General features: G+C 46.7%; 1 protein-coding gene across 2 annotated transcripts; it reads right to left on the bottom strand.

The window, feature by feature from the left end:
• Window positions 1-7,735: 7,735 nt before the first annotated feature.
• eif3d (eukaryotic translation initiation factor 3, subunit D) lies at window positions 7,736-16,830 on the bottom strand. 2 transcript variants are annotated; one of them, XM_062545049.1, is made up of 16 exons: window positions 16,695-16,830; window positions 15,806-15,931; window positions 15,592-15,637; window positions 15,346-15,482; window positions 14,944-15,029; window positions 14,608-14,680; window positions 14,053-14,168; window positions 12,474-12,606; window positions 12,104-12,251; window positions 11,718-11,848; window positions 11,263-11,348; window positions 10,765-10,894; window positions 10,172-10,314; window positions 9,293-9,485; window positions 8,853-8,946; window positions 7,736-7,891 (listed from the first exon to the last, which is right to left on the bottom strand). In XM_062545049.1, exons 2-16 carry the CDS (start codon window positions 15,926-15,928, stop codon window positions 7,878-7,880), a joined length of 1,653 nt encoding a protein of 550 aa, XP_062401033.1. In that variant the 5' UTR covers window positions 15,929-15,931; window positions 16,695-16,830; the 3' UTR covers window positions 7,736-7,877. The 2 variants fall into 2 exon arrangements, with proteins under 2 accessions (XP_062401033.1, XP_062401024.1); XM_062545040.1 differs by lacking the exon at window positions 16,695-16,830 and adding an exon at window positions 16,466-16,638.
• Between the last annotated feature and the right edge of the window lie 21 nt (window positions 16,831-16,851).

The raw sequence follows: 16,851 nt of genomic DNA, 5'->3' as shown, positions 1-16,851 counted from the left end.
GACTCCAGAAATGGAGAAACACTAGAGTATGAACTGATATGGAGTACAGAGATGGAGAAACACCATGGTAGGGGCCACTGTGAGATGGAGAAACACTACACCATGGTAGGGGCAACTGTGAGATGGAGAGACACTACACTATAGGGGCAACTGTGAGATGGAGAAACACTACACTATAGGGGCAACTGTGAGATGGAGAGACACTACACTATAGGGGCCACTGTGAGTTGGAGAAACACTACACTATAGGGGCCACTGTGAGATGGAGAAACACTACACCATGGTAGGGGCCACTGTGAGATGGAGAAACACTACACCATGGTAGGGGCCACTGTGAGATGGAGAAACACTACACTATAGGGGCAACTGTGAGATGGAGAGACACTACACTATAGGGGCCACTGTGAGTTGGAGAAACACTACACTATAGGGGCCACTGTGAGATGGAGAAACACTACACCATGGTAGGGGCCACTGTGAGATGGAGAAACACTACACCATGGTAGGGGCAACTGTGAGATGGAGAAACACTACACTATAGGGGCCACTGTGAGATGGAGAAACACTACACCATGGTAGGGGCAACTGTGAGATGGAGAGACACTACACTATAGGGGCCACTGTGAGATGGAGAGACACTACACTATAGGGGCCACTGTGAGTTGGAGAAACACTACACTATAGGGGCCACTGTGAGATGGAGAAACACTACACCATGGTAGGGGCAACTGTGAGATGGAGAAACACTACACCATGGTAGGGGCAACTGTGAGATGGAGAAACACTACACTATAGGGGCCACTGTGAGATGGAGAAACACTACACCATGGTAGGGGCAACTGTGAGATGGAGAAACACTACACTATAGGGGCCACTGTGAGATGGAGAAACACTACACCATGGTAGGGGCAACTGTGAGATGGAGAAACACTACACTATAGGGGCCACTGTGAGATGGAGAAACACTACACCATGGTAGGGGCCACTGTGAGATGGGAGATAAAGTGTGGTAGGGGAGAGGATTGTGAACCTCCCTCGGGTTCAGAAGGAACGTACAGTATCTGTCCTATCTGTGTCTCTCCCCTCTCTTTTCTCCACCTCCACGTCTGTCTGTGTGCTTCAATCTCTTCTCCCCTCTCTCTCTCTTTCTTTCTTTCTTTTTGTGTCTCGCTGCAGCTCTTCCAAGGACGGTGTAAAAATAAGACGGTGGCGGTAACGGTGGTGGCGGTGGCGGGGCGAGTGGCGTCCCCCGATGGGCGCGGCAGACCTGCTCAGCGTGGGCGCTGCTCCAGAGGATGGCACAGTTCTCCGAGCGAAGCGGAGCAAGGTGGCGGCCCAGATTGGAGCGCTGGTCCCACCGACCGCGTTCTTCTTCTTCTTCTTCTTCTTCTTCTTCACCTCTGCACTTTTCTTGGGAGGAGGAGCAGAAGTTCTACAGGGGGCCAGGAAGTACGTAGGCAGGGAGGAGGAACATGAGCTGCGAGCCAGCGCCAACTAAATGAAGGGATGGTAAGCTAACACCATGCTGGGTCATGACTGAAATAGCCTAATGAGTAGGCCTATGGCACTCCAGTAGCCTGACCAGCCAGGCCCACATCAATATGTAGGGTCTGGGAACTCACTGTAGACAGGGCTCCATCGGAGGGGTGGGATAAACAGTTGTCTTTCAAATTCCCTCTCCACGCAATAGGATAGCGTTAAATGAATCATCTTCTTGTTTCCAAGTAGCAGGACGCTTAACGGTTGCAACTTCTGGTCGCAAGTCAGTCATTGTTATGTTAGGCCCGCCCACCGACTCTCTATACACAATGTGATTGGTTCGGTGGTTTCTGTTTGAGCCCAGCTTCCAAGTCAAACGGAGAGTTGCTAGGGGCGTCTAGATTTATAGCATATAAATCTAGCACTCCAATTTTTATACATTTCTATATCCAAGGACTGCATAAGCTATGATTTTAAAAGGTCATACTGTATGCTCACATTAGCTTCTGATTCAGACAACAAGTGTTGGTGAAGGCCTTTAGCAGTGACTGGAGGATTTTCTAATTGGATATAAATCCCCTATAATTTCTGACTTGTGAGTGATACCTGTTTATTTCACTTCTAGATGTATGTCCGTGCAAGCCAACGCTTCATCAGCCTAGCTGCCTCATAGCATGTGGGTCATCTTTCCCATGCCAGAGACACTCGTGAAATTTATGTAAAACTGCATTGCTGTGGTCTTTCATCACTTGGAAAAACGACCCCCCAGTCACACTTTGAGTTGTTTCCGCTATGGTACCTTGCAAATAACAACAACAACAACAACAACAACAACAACAACATATTGCATTTCTACAGCTCCTTCTCAAGGCACCCAGAGCACTAATTGCGTTGTGCTTAGAGCAGGTAAAGTGTGACAGGTCCTACATGTAAGCACACAGGGCAGTTGGAGTCACTTGTTGCTGTCTGGGGACCAGGAGGATCTTGTGTTCAGGGATGCTTAATTTCATAAGCCATCCATTGTACTATTACAAGTACATGTTTAAGAATGATCTGGGTTGCAAAGAGTTGAAGGGTGTCTTGAAAGAAATCAAGCAATATTTGTGAATGAAACTACTATAGTTTTATGCTACGCTGGTGACAAATTCCAGTTTGTATAAAACTGACAACCAACTGACTTACTGATATGAGCAACACCATGACAGTAATGAATGTACATCGTAAGCCACGTTTAATTAATATATGACACCCATCATCTAATATTAAGTGTTGGTATAATGGATGAGCATGAGTGCAAGGCTTAGGCTTCACATTAAACATGCCTTTACGATGAACTTCATTACTGCCGTCGTTATGTAACAAACCGCACTCAAAGGTCGCGGGGTCAGCAGCGATGTCGGGCTCATGTCCGTGAATTGTGTTAATGCCGTGCCGTGCCGTGCCGTGCCGTCCTGCGTCTGTCTAAGTCATGTCCTCCACATGTTCCTGTGCACCCTGTCCCAGAGCCGCTCCTGATCTGCTGCCGCAGGTCTGCCATGTCTGTCAGAATGGTCCACATGTATGTTACTGTATATCACAGGAGTGTGCCACAGCAGTATCGCTTACTGTTAACATGTGCATTGTGCATTTAATCATTACAGTTTTGGACACATCTGAAATAAAATGCGCGGGCCAATTTGAAATACAACGTAATCCAACCCCCTATACTAGATATTAAATCTATTACATATATGTAGGTATTTAAAGTCACCCAGGTTTCTACCCAGTGTTATTCCCCAATGAAGTCCTATAGCCTATAGGTTGTGCAGTAACCCAATCCCTATATTAGATATTAGCTCTATTAGATATGCATTATTTGAAGTATTAGATCTATTAGATATGCATTATTTGAAGTATGGAAAGTCACCCAGGTCTCAACCCAGTGTTAATTCTCCAATGAAGTCCTATAGGTTGTGCAGTCATAACATCTCCAATATGCACACTCTGTGTTTCTGCTGTGTTCTACCTCTTACGGAAACAAGATCAAGCACGCAGCAGCACCACCAGGGAAACAGCATTCCCACTGCTGTTGCTGCTGCTGCTGCTGCTTCTGCTGTGTGTGTGTGTGTGTGTGCAGTAGTTACCTCGGCTGAACCCTCTCCCCAGTATAGGATGCGTCGGCGACGGCTGGCCGAGCAGCGCGTGCAGGCGGGTTTGTCGTGTCTGCACGCTTACATAAGCGCTGCCTATAGGGGACGTGACTCTTGACATCTAATGGCTTTACTATTGACGGCTGGCCGTCGTCTCAACCATAGGGCTGCCAGCAACTGGAATCACACATTTATCAAAAACACTTATATACAGTGCAAACACACACACACACACACTCTCATACACACACACACACACACACACACACACACACACACACACACACACACACACACACACACACACACACACACACACACACACACACACACACACACACACACACACACACACAAGCAATGAAAATGTATGTACATACAGTATTACATATGTGTATGTGTATGACTACAGATAATCGTGGCTATGCCACCTGTCTTCTGCCAGTGTCAGCTTATCAGTGTGATTTTAAAGGCGCAATGGCGTTCATTTTATCCCAAGTCCTGCTCAAATGGTTCTTTTGACTGCATTGTTCTATTGTTATTTCCCTCAGTTATCTTTCAATGCTTCAAAACATTCATTCATTCATTCTCTACAGGTCCCGTTCCTTTTGGTGACTACATTTTAGATGAAAAGTTGTGGATTTCTACCTTCCTCTCCCTCTCCCTCCCTCCTTCCCTCTCCCTCTCTTTCTATCTCCATCTACGCAACCTCTGCAAGGCCATCAGCTCAGAGCAAAGGCAACCATGTGTGTCTCTCCCATCAAAACTCTCTCTTTCTCTCTCTCCCTTACTCTGCAGACTGACCATTTTTTTCCTGGAATTGGTTGTGATGCCCTCCATTTCTTTTCATTCTTGCCATCCCTCCCTCTCTCTCCCTCCCTCCCCTTCTCTCCCTTTCTCTCTCCCTCTCTCTGCTGGGCGAGTGGGCAGTGGTGGGGGAATCAATATGTTTTCAATTTGCGGCAGCTGCTTGCTCCCCCGCATCCTAATTAGGTGACGTCGGCGGCCCTTTAACTTTGGGGAGGGGAGCGAGGGATGGAGAGATGGACCCAAAAAAAGGAGACAAAAGAGATGAAAGGCAGATTCAGACAGAGAGGGAGAGCGAGAGAGAGAGAGAGCTGGAGATGTGGTGGTGTTGGTGAAAATCAAAAAGTCACTATGCCGCTGGCAGACAGGAAATGTGTTTTTGCTCATCAAAAACATTGCCTCCAAAACATCTTACAGAAATAATGCCAAAATATCACAAACTCCTTAACACTGTGTTATTGTAGTGCTGTTTGTCTGCTCTCCTGCCATCTGTAACAGGAACTTAACTATTTGATCTTCTCTTTGTTATATATATCTGATGCTTTACTATGGTGATCAAGCTCAGGGAAGCCCCTCCATACTCACTTTAGATCCGAGGATGTGATGTGATCACCTTGTCTGCGGAAGGACGACAGAACGTCGGAGTTCCGAGTGCCGGAACATCAGCGGACGTTTGGCCCCTCGCTTCACCAGCACGCAGGGACAGCCAGAGGAGCACGCAGATGTGCTGACTGCTCAGTTTCCATGGCAACAGCCTCTCCTCTCCTCCCGCTTCCCCCCCGACCCCACTTCCCTCCCCTCCCCTCCCTACGCCATGGTCGGCTCCTAGGCTCTGTGTAGGTCCACTGTCAGGCCAGCTAATGGAACCCTGTTCTTGAGTGCGTCTGGCCGCCAACATGGCATGCGAGAGTCTGGACTGTGGTTCTCAGTGGGGTGTGTTCAATCCAGCACCAACCTTTGTGGTGTTGTGGGCCTCTTATGAATGTATGCATTACTCTATACCTCATAGTCTGAAACGTGGCATTTACAACAGGGATGCGACGTAGCCTACGTTTCACCTCATGTGTTAAATGTTATGCTCTCTACACTCTTATGTGATAGCATGCAGCATAGGCTACTGCACGTGTTTGCATGGCAAGCGCTCACCTCTGCATGTGATCTCAACACGAGTGCATATGTGTGAAAGGGTACGTGTGCGCAGTGCACGTATTATGTGAAAGCAGTCCTACACTTGAACTGTGTTAAAATCCTCAAGTAAGAGGTGAACTGAATTTGTTCATTAGTAGCTAATCTTTCTGGATCTCTTGCCTACCGACGAGATGCCATGCCTAATTTAAAAAATACTGACTGAGGAAAAACGTCAGGGATTAGAAAGTACCATATTGTGTAGGCCTATATTGCCAATCAGGAAGTCTTTACATATTAAACTTAACCCTTAGGTTCCTTCCAACTAAATAATGGAAAAAAGGAAACTATATTTGTCTCTATCAAAATCATCTTTCAATCTTGGATAAAAGTTTCTACAAAACTCGTTTAGCCATTTTCTTATTTTCGTGTGCAAGCCTAGGCTATCAATCATCACAGGTAATTTTCAGCACCACGTTGGAAACTTTCATTTTAACCCAATTTTAACCTGTGAATAATCTGAAGGCTGTTCACCGTCAAATAAACAAAGGGACATGTGCCTACACATCTAAATTGTGAACCACCAGGTCACCTTTAATTAATGTTGGGTGCAATGCAGCTAGACCTTGTTGCAGGCGAACAATCTAATCACACCGAGATGAATACAAAAGGAACACTTGACCTCAATTCTCTCTCAAATCTTTATCAAAGTTTAGTTTGATACTCTCTCAATCTAACTTAACCATTTTTTTATTCCAAGGACCAGTTCTGAGGAGGATACAAATCGTTTAGCCTACTCTGCTAATTCAAGGTTTTCCAAAAATGTCAACTTCTTCACCTCTCAAAAAGTCGGGTCCACCCCCACACATGGGGTGCCACTCAACATCTCTCCTCGATGCTCGGTCCTCGTCCCCACTGATCTATAACCAACACTGGATAGACTATCCCACTGTTGCAACTTGCCACCCCATCATTGTTTATGTAGATCAGTGAGGACGAGGACCGGGCGAAGGAAGGGAGGATGTATAAAAGACCAAAATGAGAGGCACCCAGAGTCTTGCTATCCTTCTATCTACCTGGTTCAGTCTCTCTCCGTTGAGCCTCGGCCCTTACACACACCGCGCTCTCTCTCCGGATTGTTGCGCGGCGCGGCGCCTCTCCCTCTTGTGTGCGTGCATCGCGAGTCACTCGGTCACTCTCGCGCTCTGCTCTGTATGCTACGGAGTGCTCTCCGTCTGCCTCCTCAGTTTATTGAACTATTTTTAAACCAGCTCCGCGCCTAACCTTGACTGGCTGACTGGCTAGATGGAGAGATGGAGATGACAAGGGGGAGAGAGAGAGAGAGAGAGAGAGAGAGAGGGAGGGAGGGAGGGGGCGAGGGGACTGAACAGATGAGACGGAGAGGGTGACTGATGGCGGCGACCGAGTGAGTGTGTGGGGAGAAAACAGAGTGAACGGCTAAGTGAAATGGCTGGGATGAAGAGACCCTGAGGGAATGGGTGGTGTGTGTGTGTGTGTGTGTGTGTGTGTGTGTGTGTTTTGGAAGGGTGGTCGGGTGATGTATGGAACAGGCAGCGAGATGAAGTCACGGCCGAGTGGAAGCAGCTCGTCACGACACGTTGCACGCAGTACACGGGCAGGTGCAAACACAAGGCTGCTGGTTACGCCAACCTGCGTCGTGCGTGCCTAGGATTTCAAAGGGCGCCTTTAAGTCGGCAATTCATTTTCAGGGCCAGTAAGAACATCTCCCTCCATGCTCCATAAGCCCGCGTCAGGGTCCACGAAGCTGTTCTGAGAGAGAGGCGTTCCACAAATCTACTCTGCAGCGGTGGATGCAAGCTTGCAGAGCCCTCGTGTGGCCAAATAAAGCAATGGCAACCATGTCTGAATCGCTGCAGCCTCAACCACACACTTCTCATACTAAGGTTGACATTACTTTGTCTCTACAAAAAAAAAAAAAAATGTAAAGGAGTCAATTCCTTTCACGGTTTCATCTGGCTTCATTCAAACAGGGTGACCCAGCAAGACATTTATGAGAATTAATCTCTTGTTAAAGACTACAAAGGATCAATACAAAACATTCCACATATATTCCATTCCACGTCATGTTGCCTTACGGTTTATTATGTTGTACTCACTGGCGAACGTAATTTAAAAAAGAGTCTCGTTAAAATGAAGAGAGCGGGACAAGACTGTGGGCTTTGCAACATTGCTCTATCTTTAATGGGTCTCAGCACTTGATGACACGTCTGCTCAAGCCACTCGGATGAGATGCGGGCCAGGTCCGGGACAGCGCCGGCCCGTTTGGTCTTGGGTTTGCCTTCCGTCTGCCGCTCTTCAGTTCTCCTCATCTGCGAACGGAGGGGAGGGAGGGAGGGAGAGATGTTTAAGTGCCGATCACAACTATAACTACAAGCTATAAGGACCGGTAACTATAAAAGATAACTAGCTATATTAATACGCGTGTGTACACACTGACCAACTATACGGAAAGTCTCTCCTTGTGCTGAAGCATGTGATGTCTACATTTTGTTGGATTCTGATAGGCTGTCAGTTTTTTTTTTAATGCTCTCAAAATCGCTCTGAAAGTAATCTCCACTGTTCTTCATGTCGGTATTATAGTCTGTGTGCGGGACACCGTCATTCATGTTAGTGACACTTCTCATTACAGTTTTCGCTCATTGAGGGAACAGCCCTTCAACACCACTAAAACAGTAATTGATACTTCCATCAACGCTGTTAAAGGTAAAATCCAGAGTTTTCACACAGATCTAGATCATAGGTCACTCAGTGCTGTTGGTGTGAAAACCCCCCGAAAACAAGCGTTTTTTTTTATCTAGCTCACGTTACTACAGCCAGCAACTAATGCAGCCAGGCAGCAGCAGAGCTGCACTTTGTGGGCGTGTAAATAGGAGCTCACGGACAACTGACTGTTTTTTTTTTGTACCGTCAGTACTCGGTGACCTCAAGAAACAGAGACCTCTGTGAAAACTTGCCGTATTTCTCCTTTAAAGCTACACTCTGAAACACTTCTAAAGCATTTTAAACTTTTAGGAGATGGAAAAAGCTCGACAAACAAATGGCTGACACTTCCATATCAACCGTCACTGCTATTATATCATTTAAACAACACTAATCATAACAACATTTTTAAGACAAGAGAAGACAGATGACTGAGGCATTCCATACGCGACACATAAAAAACCCATTTTTTTCCCTGAATATACATGTCGCCATCACATCTGACGCCTTTGCCCTGAGGCTTTCATTCACACCTCTGATTACAAGGGGTGCACAGGCACATCATCTCACCTTCGTCCTCCTCGTCCTCTTCGTCTTCCTCCTCATCCTCATCTTCGTCGGAGCTGAAGGTGCCGTCTGGCAGGCTGTAGATACGGATAACTTGCTGCGAAGACACAGGTGTGGACAACTCATTAATAACACTGAATGTGTGTGTGTGTGTGTGTGTGTGTGTGGGAAGGGGGGGGGGGGGGGGGGGTGATGACATGGTGTGTGTAGGATGTGTGGTGTTGTAGATTATAGCTCGGAGTTTAAGGTATAATCTGCAAGTTTGTTTACACTCCTACGCTGTTATTCAGTTACACCAAGAATAAATCAATTGGGTCAGTGATAAAGGTTCAAGTAAATGATCAAGGCCAAAACATTACAAGAACAAATGAACCACATCCAGAGTGTGTGTGTGTGTGTGTGTGTGTGTGTGTGTGTGTGTGTGTGTGTTTGCGTGGGCTCACCTTGTTGGGGTCCTTGAGGATGAGGTACTTGCCCTCGTCCAGCTTGCGGCAGATGTCGATGACGCAGCGCAGGATGCCCCAGGCGTTCTCCATGCTCAGGTTGATCTGGCTGGCGAACTCGTTGGGCTTGAACTGCTGGGTGCCCAGGACCACGTGGCGCGCAGAGTCCTTCACGTGGTAACGGGACACGTACCTGGAGACCAGAGGAGGGGGGAGGATTATGATGGGATATCGTCATGGTTACGAGACAAACCATCTGAACTACAGGTAAAACTAATTCACCCGGGATCAATTAGACAATTGGCTTGTGAGTTGAGCTGGTCACTAGATTTATTGCACAGGGATACAACTAGAGAGCAAGAGTGTGTGCATATCTAGCTGTGTCCGAATATGTGCATAAACATTGGGGTGCATGTACACATAGCATGAGTATGAATATACAGCGTGGTACGGTATATGTGAGCCAGAACACAATGGCATTCAAACACTGTTGGTGTAAATGCAGAGGTCATACAGTAACTTTCTTTGCGTCCATTTCACTCCCAATCAATAACATTTTTACCAGTGTGTTTTACATTATTAAAATGGACTTCTGAAAAGTTCAGAAATGGGAAATGAATTATAATAATTTAAATTCACGTGATAAAATATGCAATAAATTGTGATTATCTATAGAAATTCAAGGTGACAGCCCTAAGTACAATAGGGCTAACAACATACATTTTAGTGTTTGAGTGTGTGTAAGTTTATTACAAGATCACCCAAGTTGATATGCGAGTGTGTGCGTGTGTGTGTGCGTAACAGTATAATACAAGATCACCCATGTTGATGTGTGCGAGTGTGTGCGCGCGTGCGTGCGTGTGTGTGTGGTTGTCTCACCCCAGTTTGAGGTACTCTGAGCCGGCCAGCATGGCGCAGCAGGTCCAGCGGGCCAGCTTGTAGCTGTTGTTCTTCAGCTCGGTGGCCAGAACAGCTCCCCTCTGGGAGTCCAGCTTCTGACGCCAGTCCACTCCATTACAATACTGAACAGGACACACACACACACACACACCATCAGCCAACGAAACTATGCACATTCTTTTAACATACTCTCCGGCATTCTCACAAATCATTTACATTGTAAGAGATCATAATAACAATGTCCTGAATGCAAATTCCCAAGACTATGACTCCAAGGGACCAACTCCACACTTAAGCCAACAGGCTCAAACTAGTGAGTCTCTTGCACCGGTTTTATCCAACAGCTCTGCGATCACTCAGCCTCATTATTCACCACTCCTTCTTTGGTGTGCCAACATCTTTGAAGGTTACAAACTTTTGGAACCCCCCCCCCCCCCCCCCCCCCCCCCTCCATTTTCCAGCTCCAACTGATCAGCGGACTCAGATTTCGCACCCCATCCTCAGATCATCCAAACCCACCCCCAGACCCTCCAAACCCACCCCCAGGCCTGAGTCTGGGGCCCATGTCTTACTCTGGAGTCCCACTCGTTGAGGGTCTTGACGTTGATGAAGGACACCTCCCCGCTGGCTCCGGTCATCACACCGTCGTGCTCACAGCGGACGATCAGATCAATGTCCTCCCCGAGCTTCCACCGCCGGTACCTGAAACGGACAACAACAACATGCTCTTCAGCACTACGCTTTTTTTACAACTCTTTAAGTAGGGTTCAGACCAAAGATTCCCGACGAGACGAGCCGAGCCGTGACGTTCTAAATCCTTGCAATTGCAACTAAACATGTTCAATGCTCTGCGACGGCTTGCAACTACGTGCAACTTCTAATTCACACCACTGCAACTCGGTCTCGTCGCGTCAGGAATCTTTGGTGTGAATCGGGCTTAACAACACCTGAATTATCGGATTAAACAGTTGAATACAGCAACCATTTAGGACCCAATAAGACTGTAATGTTGCTATGAAGGCTAACAAGTCTTGGTTTAGTGGATGGTTCACGATTTAAGAGTGCTTTACCTGTAGGCCACGGAGGCCACTTCGTTCTTGTCCATGTCCTCCTCCACGAAGGGGTTGGGGTTGGGGAACTTGTGCCTCTCTCCTCCCTGAGAGAATAGCGCAGAAATGTGGCAGTTTCAGTACTTGATGCTGCCCAAGATCGGGTGCTCACACTCAAGTCAGAACAATAATAACAACTGACAACTCCTTACAAAAACTCCCCCATAAAAATCTCAGTCACTCTAGTCAACATCTTGGAAGTACACTTTGGTTAATAGATCCCCGAAAGAAGCGTTTTGTTTCGTTGGTGGAGTACTATTCCGCTTCTGATCTAACATCATTCTGGTCTGACATGATTGCTAATAAACTTCGGGCTGCAAAATCAAATTTCTCCAGGGTGGGGGGTTGGGGTGGGGTAGAGGCGCCAAGGCAACAGAGCGGACACTCATGAGGTGAAAAGGGCAGGGCTGGCATACCATCTTGAGGCACTGCTGGCTGAAGTTGTGGTTGATGTAGGTGGCCTCCATGGCCAGGTTGCGCGGCGAGTTGAAGGAGTTGCCCTCGTCCTGCGGCGGCTCGTTGGCCGTCTCGCTCACGGTCAGCAGATCTGGAGGAGGCGGGGGGGGGGGAGGGGAAGAGAGGAAAGCGTTTCTAAAATAAATTAAAAAATATCTTGATTCATTTATAAGGGTCTGAAGATGCATTCATCTCACTGTGGGGTTGTTTTTTTTAATCTCAGTTTCATTGAAAACAAAAACAAAAAACCAAAAATCAATCAAGTAAAAAAACAAAAAATACCACAACCATTGCCTTTGGAGGCATAAAAGCTGCATTGAAACGACATTAACTCGGGTTGGCTCACCAAAGTCAGAGTTGTCCCTCTTGTCGAAGAACAGCTTGTTCCCCACGCGCTGGACGATGATGTCCCAGGAGTTGACTGAGCGCGTGCAACACATCAGGGTCGCCAGGATGGCGTCGGTGGCAAACACATTGCCCTGAGTCTTGGCCAGCTACAACAACATGGCACACACACACACACACACACACACACACGAATAAGGGTCTTTGTTCAACCACCACAGATGAGCTACAAATTACTGGACATCATGCTTTGCCCTGGTTTTCCTAACAAACGTGAAAGGGTACTGTACCTAAAGCAAACTGTACAGCTCACAATAGTTTAGTGGAGTTTACTGGAGTCAAGTCACAACACATCAACACAACACACACACCTTGCGGATGACCGGGTCGTCTGTGGTGGTGACCGTGTGGAAGATCCTCTTGATGCTCTTCAGCTGTTTCTCATTGCGAGTGGTGATGCGGTCAAAGGCCTTGTCGTAGTACTCCAGAGCACCACAGCACTCGCTGCACAGAAGAGGTCAGAACATGAAGACAAGATCGCCTAGAGCGGCTAGCACAAGGGAGTCGGTCACTACCTGGACACCTAGCTACCCTACGGGTTAGAGCCAACAGGCACGGGAAGCGACGCGACAGCAACTCATGTCAGGAGACACGACATGGGCGTGCCTCTCAACATCCCTCCTCGATCCTCGATGCTCGGTCCTCGAGGCTCGTTTCTGCTGATCTATAACTAGCACTGGATAGACTATCCCATTATTGCCGCCCCATCATTCTTTATCTAGATCAGTGAGGACGAGGATCGAGGAAGGAAGGGAGGATCTATAAAAGACCATAGGAGAAGCACCCATGGAATGGAATATAGTGAAGTGAACGGAACACACACACACATATATCGACATATGAACCCTTTCTCACTAAATTATTCCCTGTTCTCCTTCCAAATCCCCTTGACAGGAAGCGTGTGATGACCAGCCTATCTACGATGTAAAAAAGCTCACTGTTGCATTGTGTGTATTGTGTGATACCAAGTGATTAGACAGACACAACAGAATTCTACAGTCAAATTTGACCGCTGCATTGCCTGCCCTTTGCTTTGACCTTCACAGGTCGCATTGTGAATAAGGCCCTGTTGTCCACCAATCGCATTTTTTGCGACGACGACGGCGACAATTTTCAATATAAAGTCTATGTAGCTCAGCGTTCACAGCTATTGGTGGACACAGGGCCTAAGTCACAGGGCTACCTAGATCAGTGCTGGAACAGCATTAGAGACCAGCGTGGGTCACTTGTGCTGAGGACTCAGACTTAGCTCAGCACGGCTCTCTTCACGCCAGCGGGTTCACCGCCCACCGTGTCAGTTTGCGCAGTGGACTAGTCATCATAGTTCAGGGTTAGAGTAGGAGTTCACAAGAGTTCTAACGCAATATTCTTGAGAATGTTAGAGGAACGAACGCACATCCATTAGGAAATCACAACCGATAAGTTAGAACTTGATAGACTAGTCATCAGAGTTCAGGGTTCAAATAAGAGTTCAAATTAAGAGTTCACTAGAGTTTTAACGCAATAGGAAATCACAACTGATAAGTTAGAACTTGATAGACTAGTCATCAGAGTTCAGGGTTCAAATAAGAGTTCAAATTAAGAGTTCACTAGAGTTTTAACGCAATAGGAAATCACAACTGATAAGTTAGAACTTGATAGACTAGTCATCAGAGTTCAGGGTTCAAATTAGAGTTCACAGGAGTTCTAATGCAATATTCTTGAGAATATGAGAGGAACGCACATCCATAAGGAAATCACAACTGATAAGTCATCACTTGATGGATGTAAAAAAAAAAAATCCAAAATCACTCTATCACAAACTGTTATCAAACGTTAGCTGCCATTCAAAAATATACCTCGCACACACACAACCTTGGGATCAGTGTGTTGAAGGGCACACATACTTACATGTCTGAGGGATCAGCCACCTCCATGTATCTCATTTTCATCAACCGGGGGAAGTCCATCTCCTCCTTGACCTCCCAGTCACTACGGACCTCCACTGAGGAGTCCCTTGGTTTCAGCTGGGCCTTGGCGAAGCGGTGGGCAGCACATGGACAGCACAGCACCATGTTTAAGAGGGGGATGAGATGGATGAAAGAGCTCCTCTGAGCTTATGTTTACTCCAATCGAAATCAATCACATTTGAATGGTTCAGGGCAAGGGTACAGACACACACACAAAGGCCAGAGGAAAAGGATTCCCAGACAACATCATCACACAGAGAGAAAAATTCTCACACTCTCTCACTCACACACACAGAGTTCAGTGGTAGCAAATCAAATTCGGCTGTTATGACATGCTGCAGGCAGACTTCACACTCTTTGGGTTCACCCAAAGTTCAGAGACTCAAGTGACAGAGCGCCCCCTGCACAAGCGTCTGCACCGGTCTGCTGTTGAGGTTCACGCAGGCGACAGGCCGGGGGCGGGCCGAGGGCAGGGGCGCTGGAAGACGGCGCTCACCTGTGACTTCTGGTCCCACTTCTGGCGCACGCCAAACTGCTTCTGGAACTTCTTCTGCAGCCGCATGCGGTCCCTGGACGAGAAGTGAGACAACGAGTGAGACAATTGAGGAGACTTAGACGAGACAACGAGTGAGACGATTGAGGAGACTTGAAAAGATCCTTGAAAGATTTAAGTCTAACTAATGTCCCTCATTCAAGCTTTACTCAAAAGACTACAATCAAGTCTGTCAGTATAAGGTAGGCTTTAGCAGGTCTCCGTTACAATCACGGATAAGTGACCCCAACACGAGGACTGGGAGGTCATCGTTTTTCGACTCTGTGCTGGGTACCTCACCTCTCCTTTTGCTTAGCGCTCTTGGGCAGAGTCTGCATGTTGAACTGAGCGATGTTCCTGCGGTCCTTATCTCTGCGCAGATTCCTCTGTAAAAGTGCACCCCAACACCACAAACCGTTACTACCAAACCAATCAAAGTAGTGTACACAGCACAACGCATGCACTGTACTACATAGAAAAATAATAGGATTATGAATGCACAACTACCTGAAAAGATGTCTGGAGCATCAAAACAAAAACATGACATTGTATTTGACAATAAATCTTAATTGTGAAAAAGAAAATCTCTACAACTACAATGCACATCAACAAACATTGCCACTACCTACACTAATATGTCCATATGACACACACTAAGTATAAATATATATACCCACATATATATTGCATGTTCTTCATTACCTGAGCAAACCTAAGGCGGTTCCTCTGGTAGGCCGTCTTCTGAGTCTTGGCCGTGTCCACCAGCTGGAAGCTGGTCTCATCCTCCTCGTGGAAGTAGGCATACTGGCTGCCCCCTCCAAACTGAGATGAGTACTTATCTGCGCACGGGCACATAATGATCTGAGGTCACTTACTGCAGCGGACACATCTATACTACATAGGCACTGCCAGCATTTATAATGATTATCGGTCGATCATGATACTCACTTGTGTATCTCTTGTCCTGGTAGGTAGCACCAGTCCAGTCAGCAACCTAAAAAGGATGCAACATTTCATGACTGTTTTCAGCCTATCTGTTCTTGAGAACAGATTCTCTCATTAAGAAAGAGGAGCAAACCAAGGTTAGGGTAAAACAAACACTAATATCTAGGGCGCCTCTATCTAGAAAAGTAGAAGCGGAAAGTGAGAAGTGCCATCTTACCTTGCCCAGACGATCTCCTTTGCTGAATGGCTGGTAGGGCATGTCTTTGAACTTGTCGGGGACTGCACAGGGACCCCATCCTGAGGGGTTATCCTGGATCACGGGGGCTAGAAACTTGGCCATAGCCTACAGAGAGAAGATGTACAAAGCAGCTCAAGTTCTGCATTGTCGATGAATTTGGTCCTATATCAATAGAATAACGTTACAAGCAGAACGTACGGGTAACGTTACATTTAGCCGGCGTTACAACTGACTGAAGTTAGTACTCAGACTTAGCTCAGCACTGCTATCATCAAGCGGGTGTGCTCTTTTCGCGCACCTCAGTTTGCGCAGTGGACTAGTCATCATAGTAGCAGTGCTTCGTGTTAAATTCTGATCGGTTAACAGGGGTTATTGTTAATGTCACTACAACTGCATTTTCACAGACGTTAATGCTAAGGAACCGACCAAAATAGCAGTTAACAAAACAGTTCGTTTTTTACTACTGAGACATAACGTTACCGGAAAGCTAGACTGGGCAATGGTTAGCATTAAGAGCTAGACATCGACACGTAACTTGAATGGTAGGGCAATAACACAGTAGCGTTGTGCCAAAGGAATTTGACAACTCCCATTAAAAGCAGTAACGTTTACTTTAGTGCATATGTCAAAAACACCAACCATAAAGACTTGAAAAACTGAACAACTTTCAAGCAGGCTAACAGATAGCGTTAGCGACGTTAGCAGCTGTTTGCTGATAGATGGGTAGCTTGGTCGGCTAATGCTATTGATAAGGTCCCTCGTTTACAGACTCAATTGCTCCAATCATCAGGAAAATAATCACATAAAATCAACATGATATATTATTCGGTCCAAGGGAAACCTATTCAAACATGGACATTTAACAAACCCGTAGTGGATGGTAGATGATTTAAAAGAACGCCACCCCACTGAATTATTCCGCAAATCCCGGTTTTGCCGGCGGAAGAAGGGTTGAAAATGTGACGTAAACTAAATCTTACACTTCCTGTTAGCGTTTGCGACAGTTGGTGTAAAGTGCGTTTTTG

Source organism: Sardina pilchardus, chromosome 1 (genome assembly GCF_963854185.1).
Source record: "Sardina pilchardus chromosome 1, fSarPil1.1, whole genome shotgun sequence".
NCBI lineage: Eukaryota > Metazoa > Chordata > Actinopteri > Clupeiformes > Clupeidae > Sardina > Sardina pilchardus.
The sequence above is the reverse complement of the archived record's forward strand: the minus strand, read 5'-3'. Positions and strand labels throughout refer to the sequence as shown.

Coding starts and splice junctions, on each gene's coding strand:
- eif3d (XM_062545040.1), bottom strand. Junction 12,607..14,052: donor GTGGCTGATCCCTCAGACAT/GTAAGTATGTGT, acceptor TCTTCTGTGCAG/CGAGTGCTGTGGTGCTCTGG. Junction 11,849..12,103: donor GAGGGACAACTCTGACTTTG/GTGAGCCAACCC, acceptor CGCCTCCTCCAG/ATCTGCTGACCGTGAGCGAG.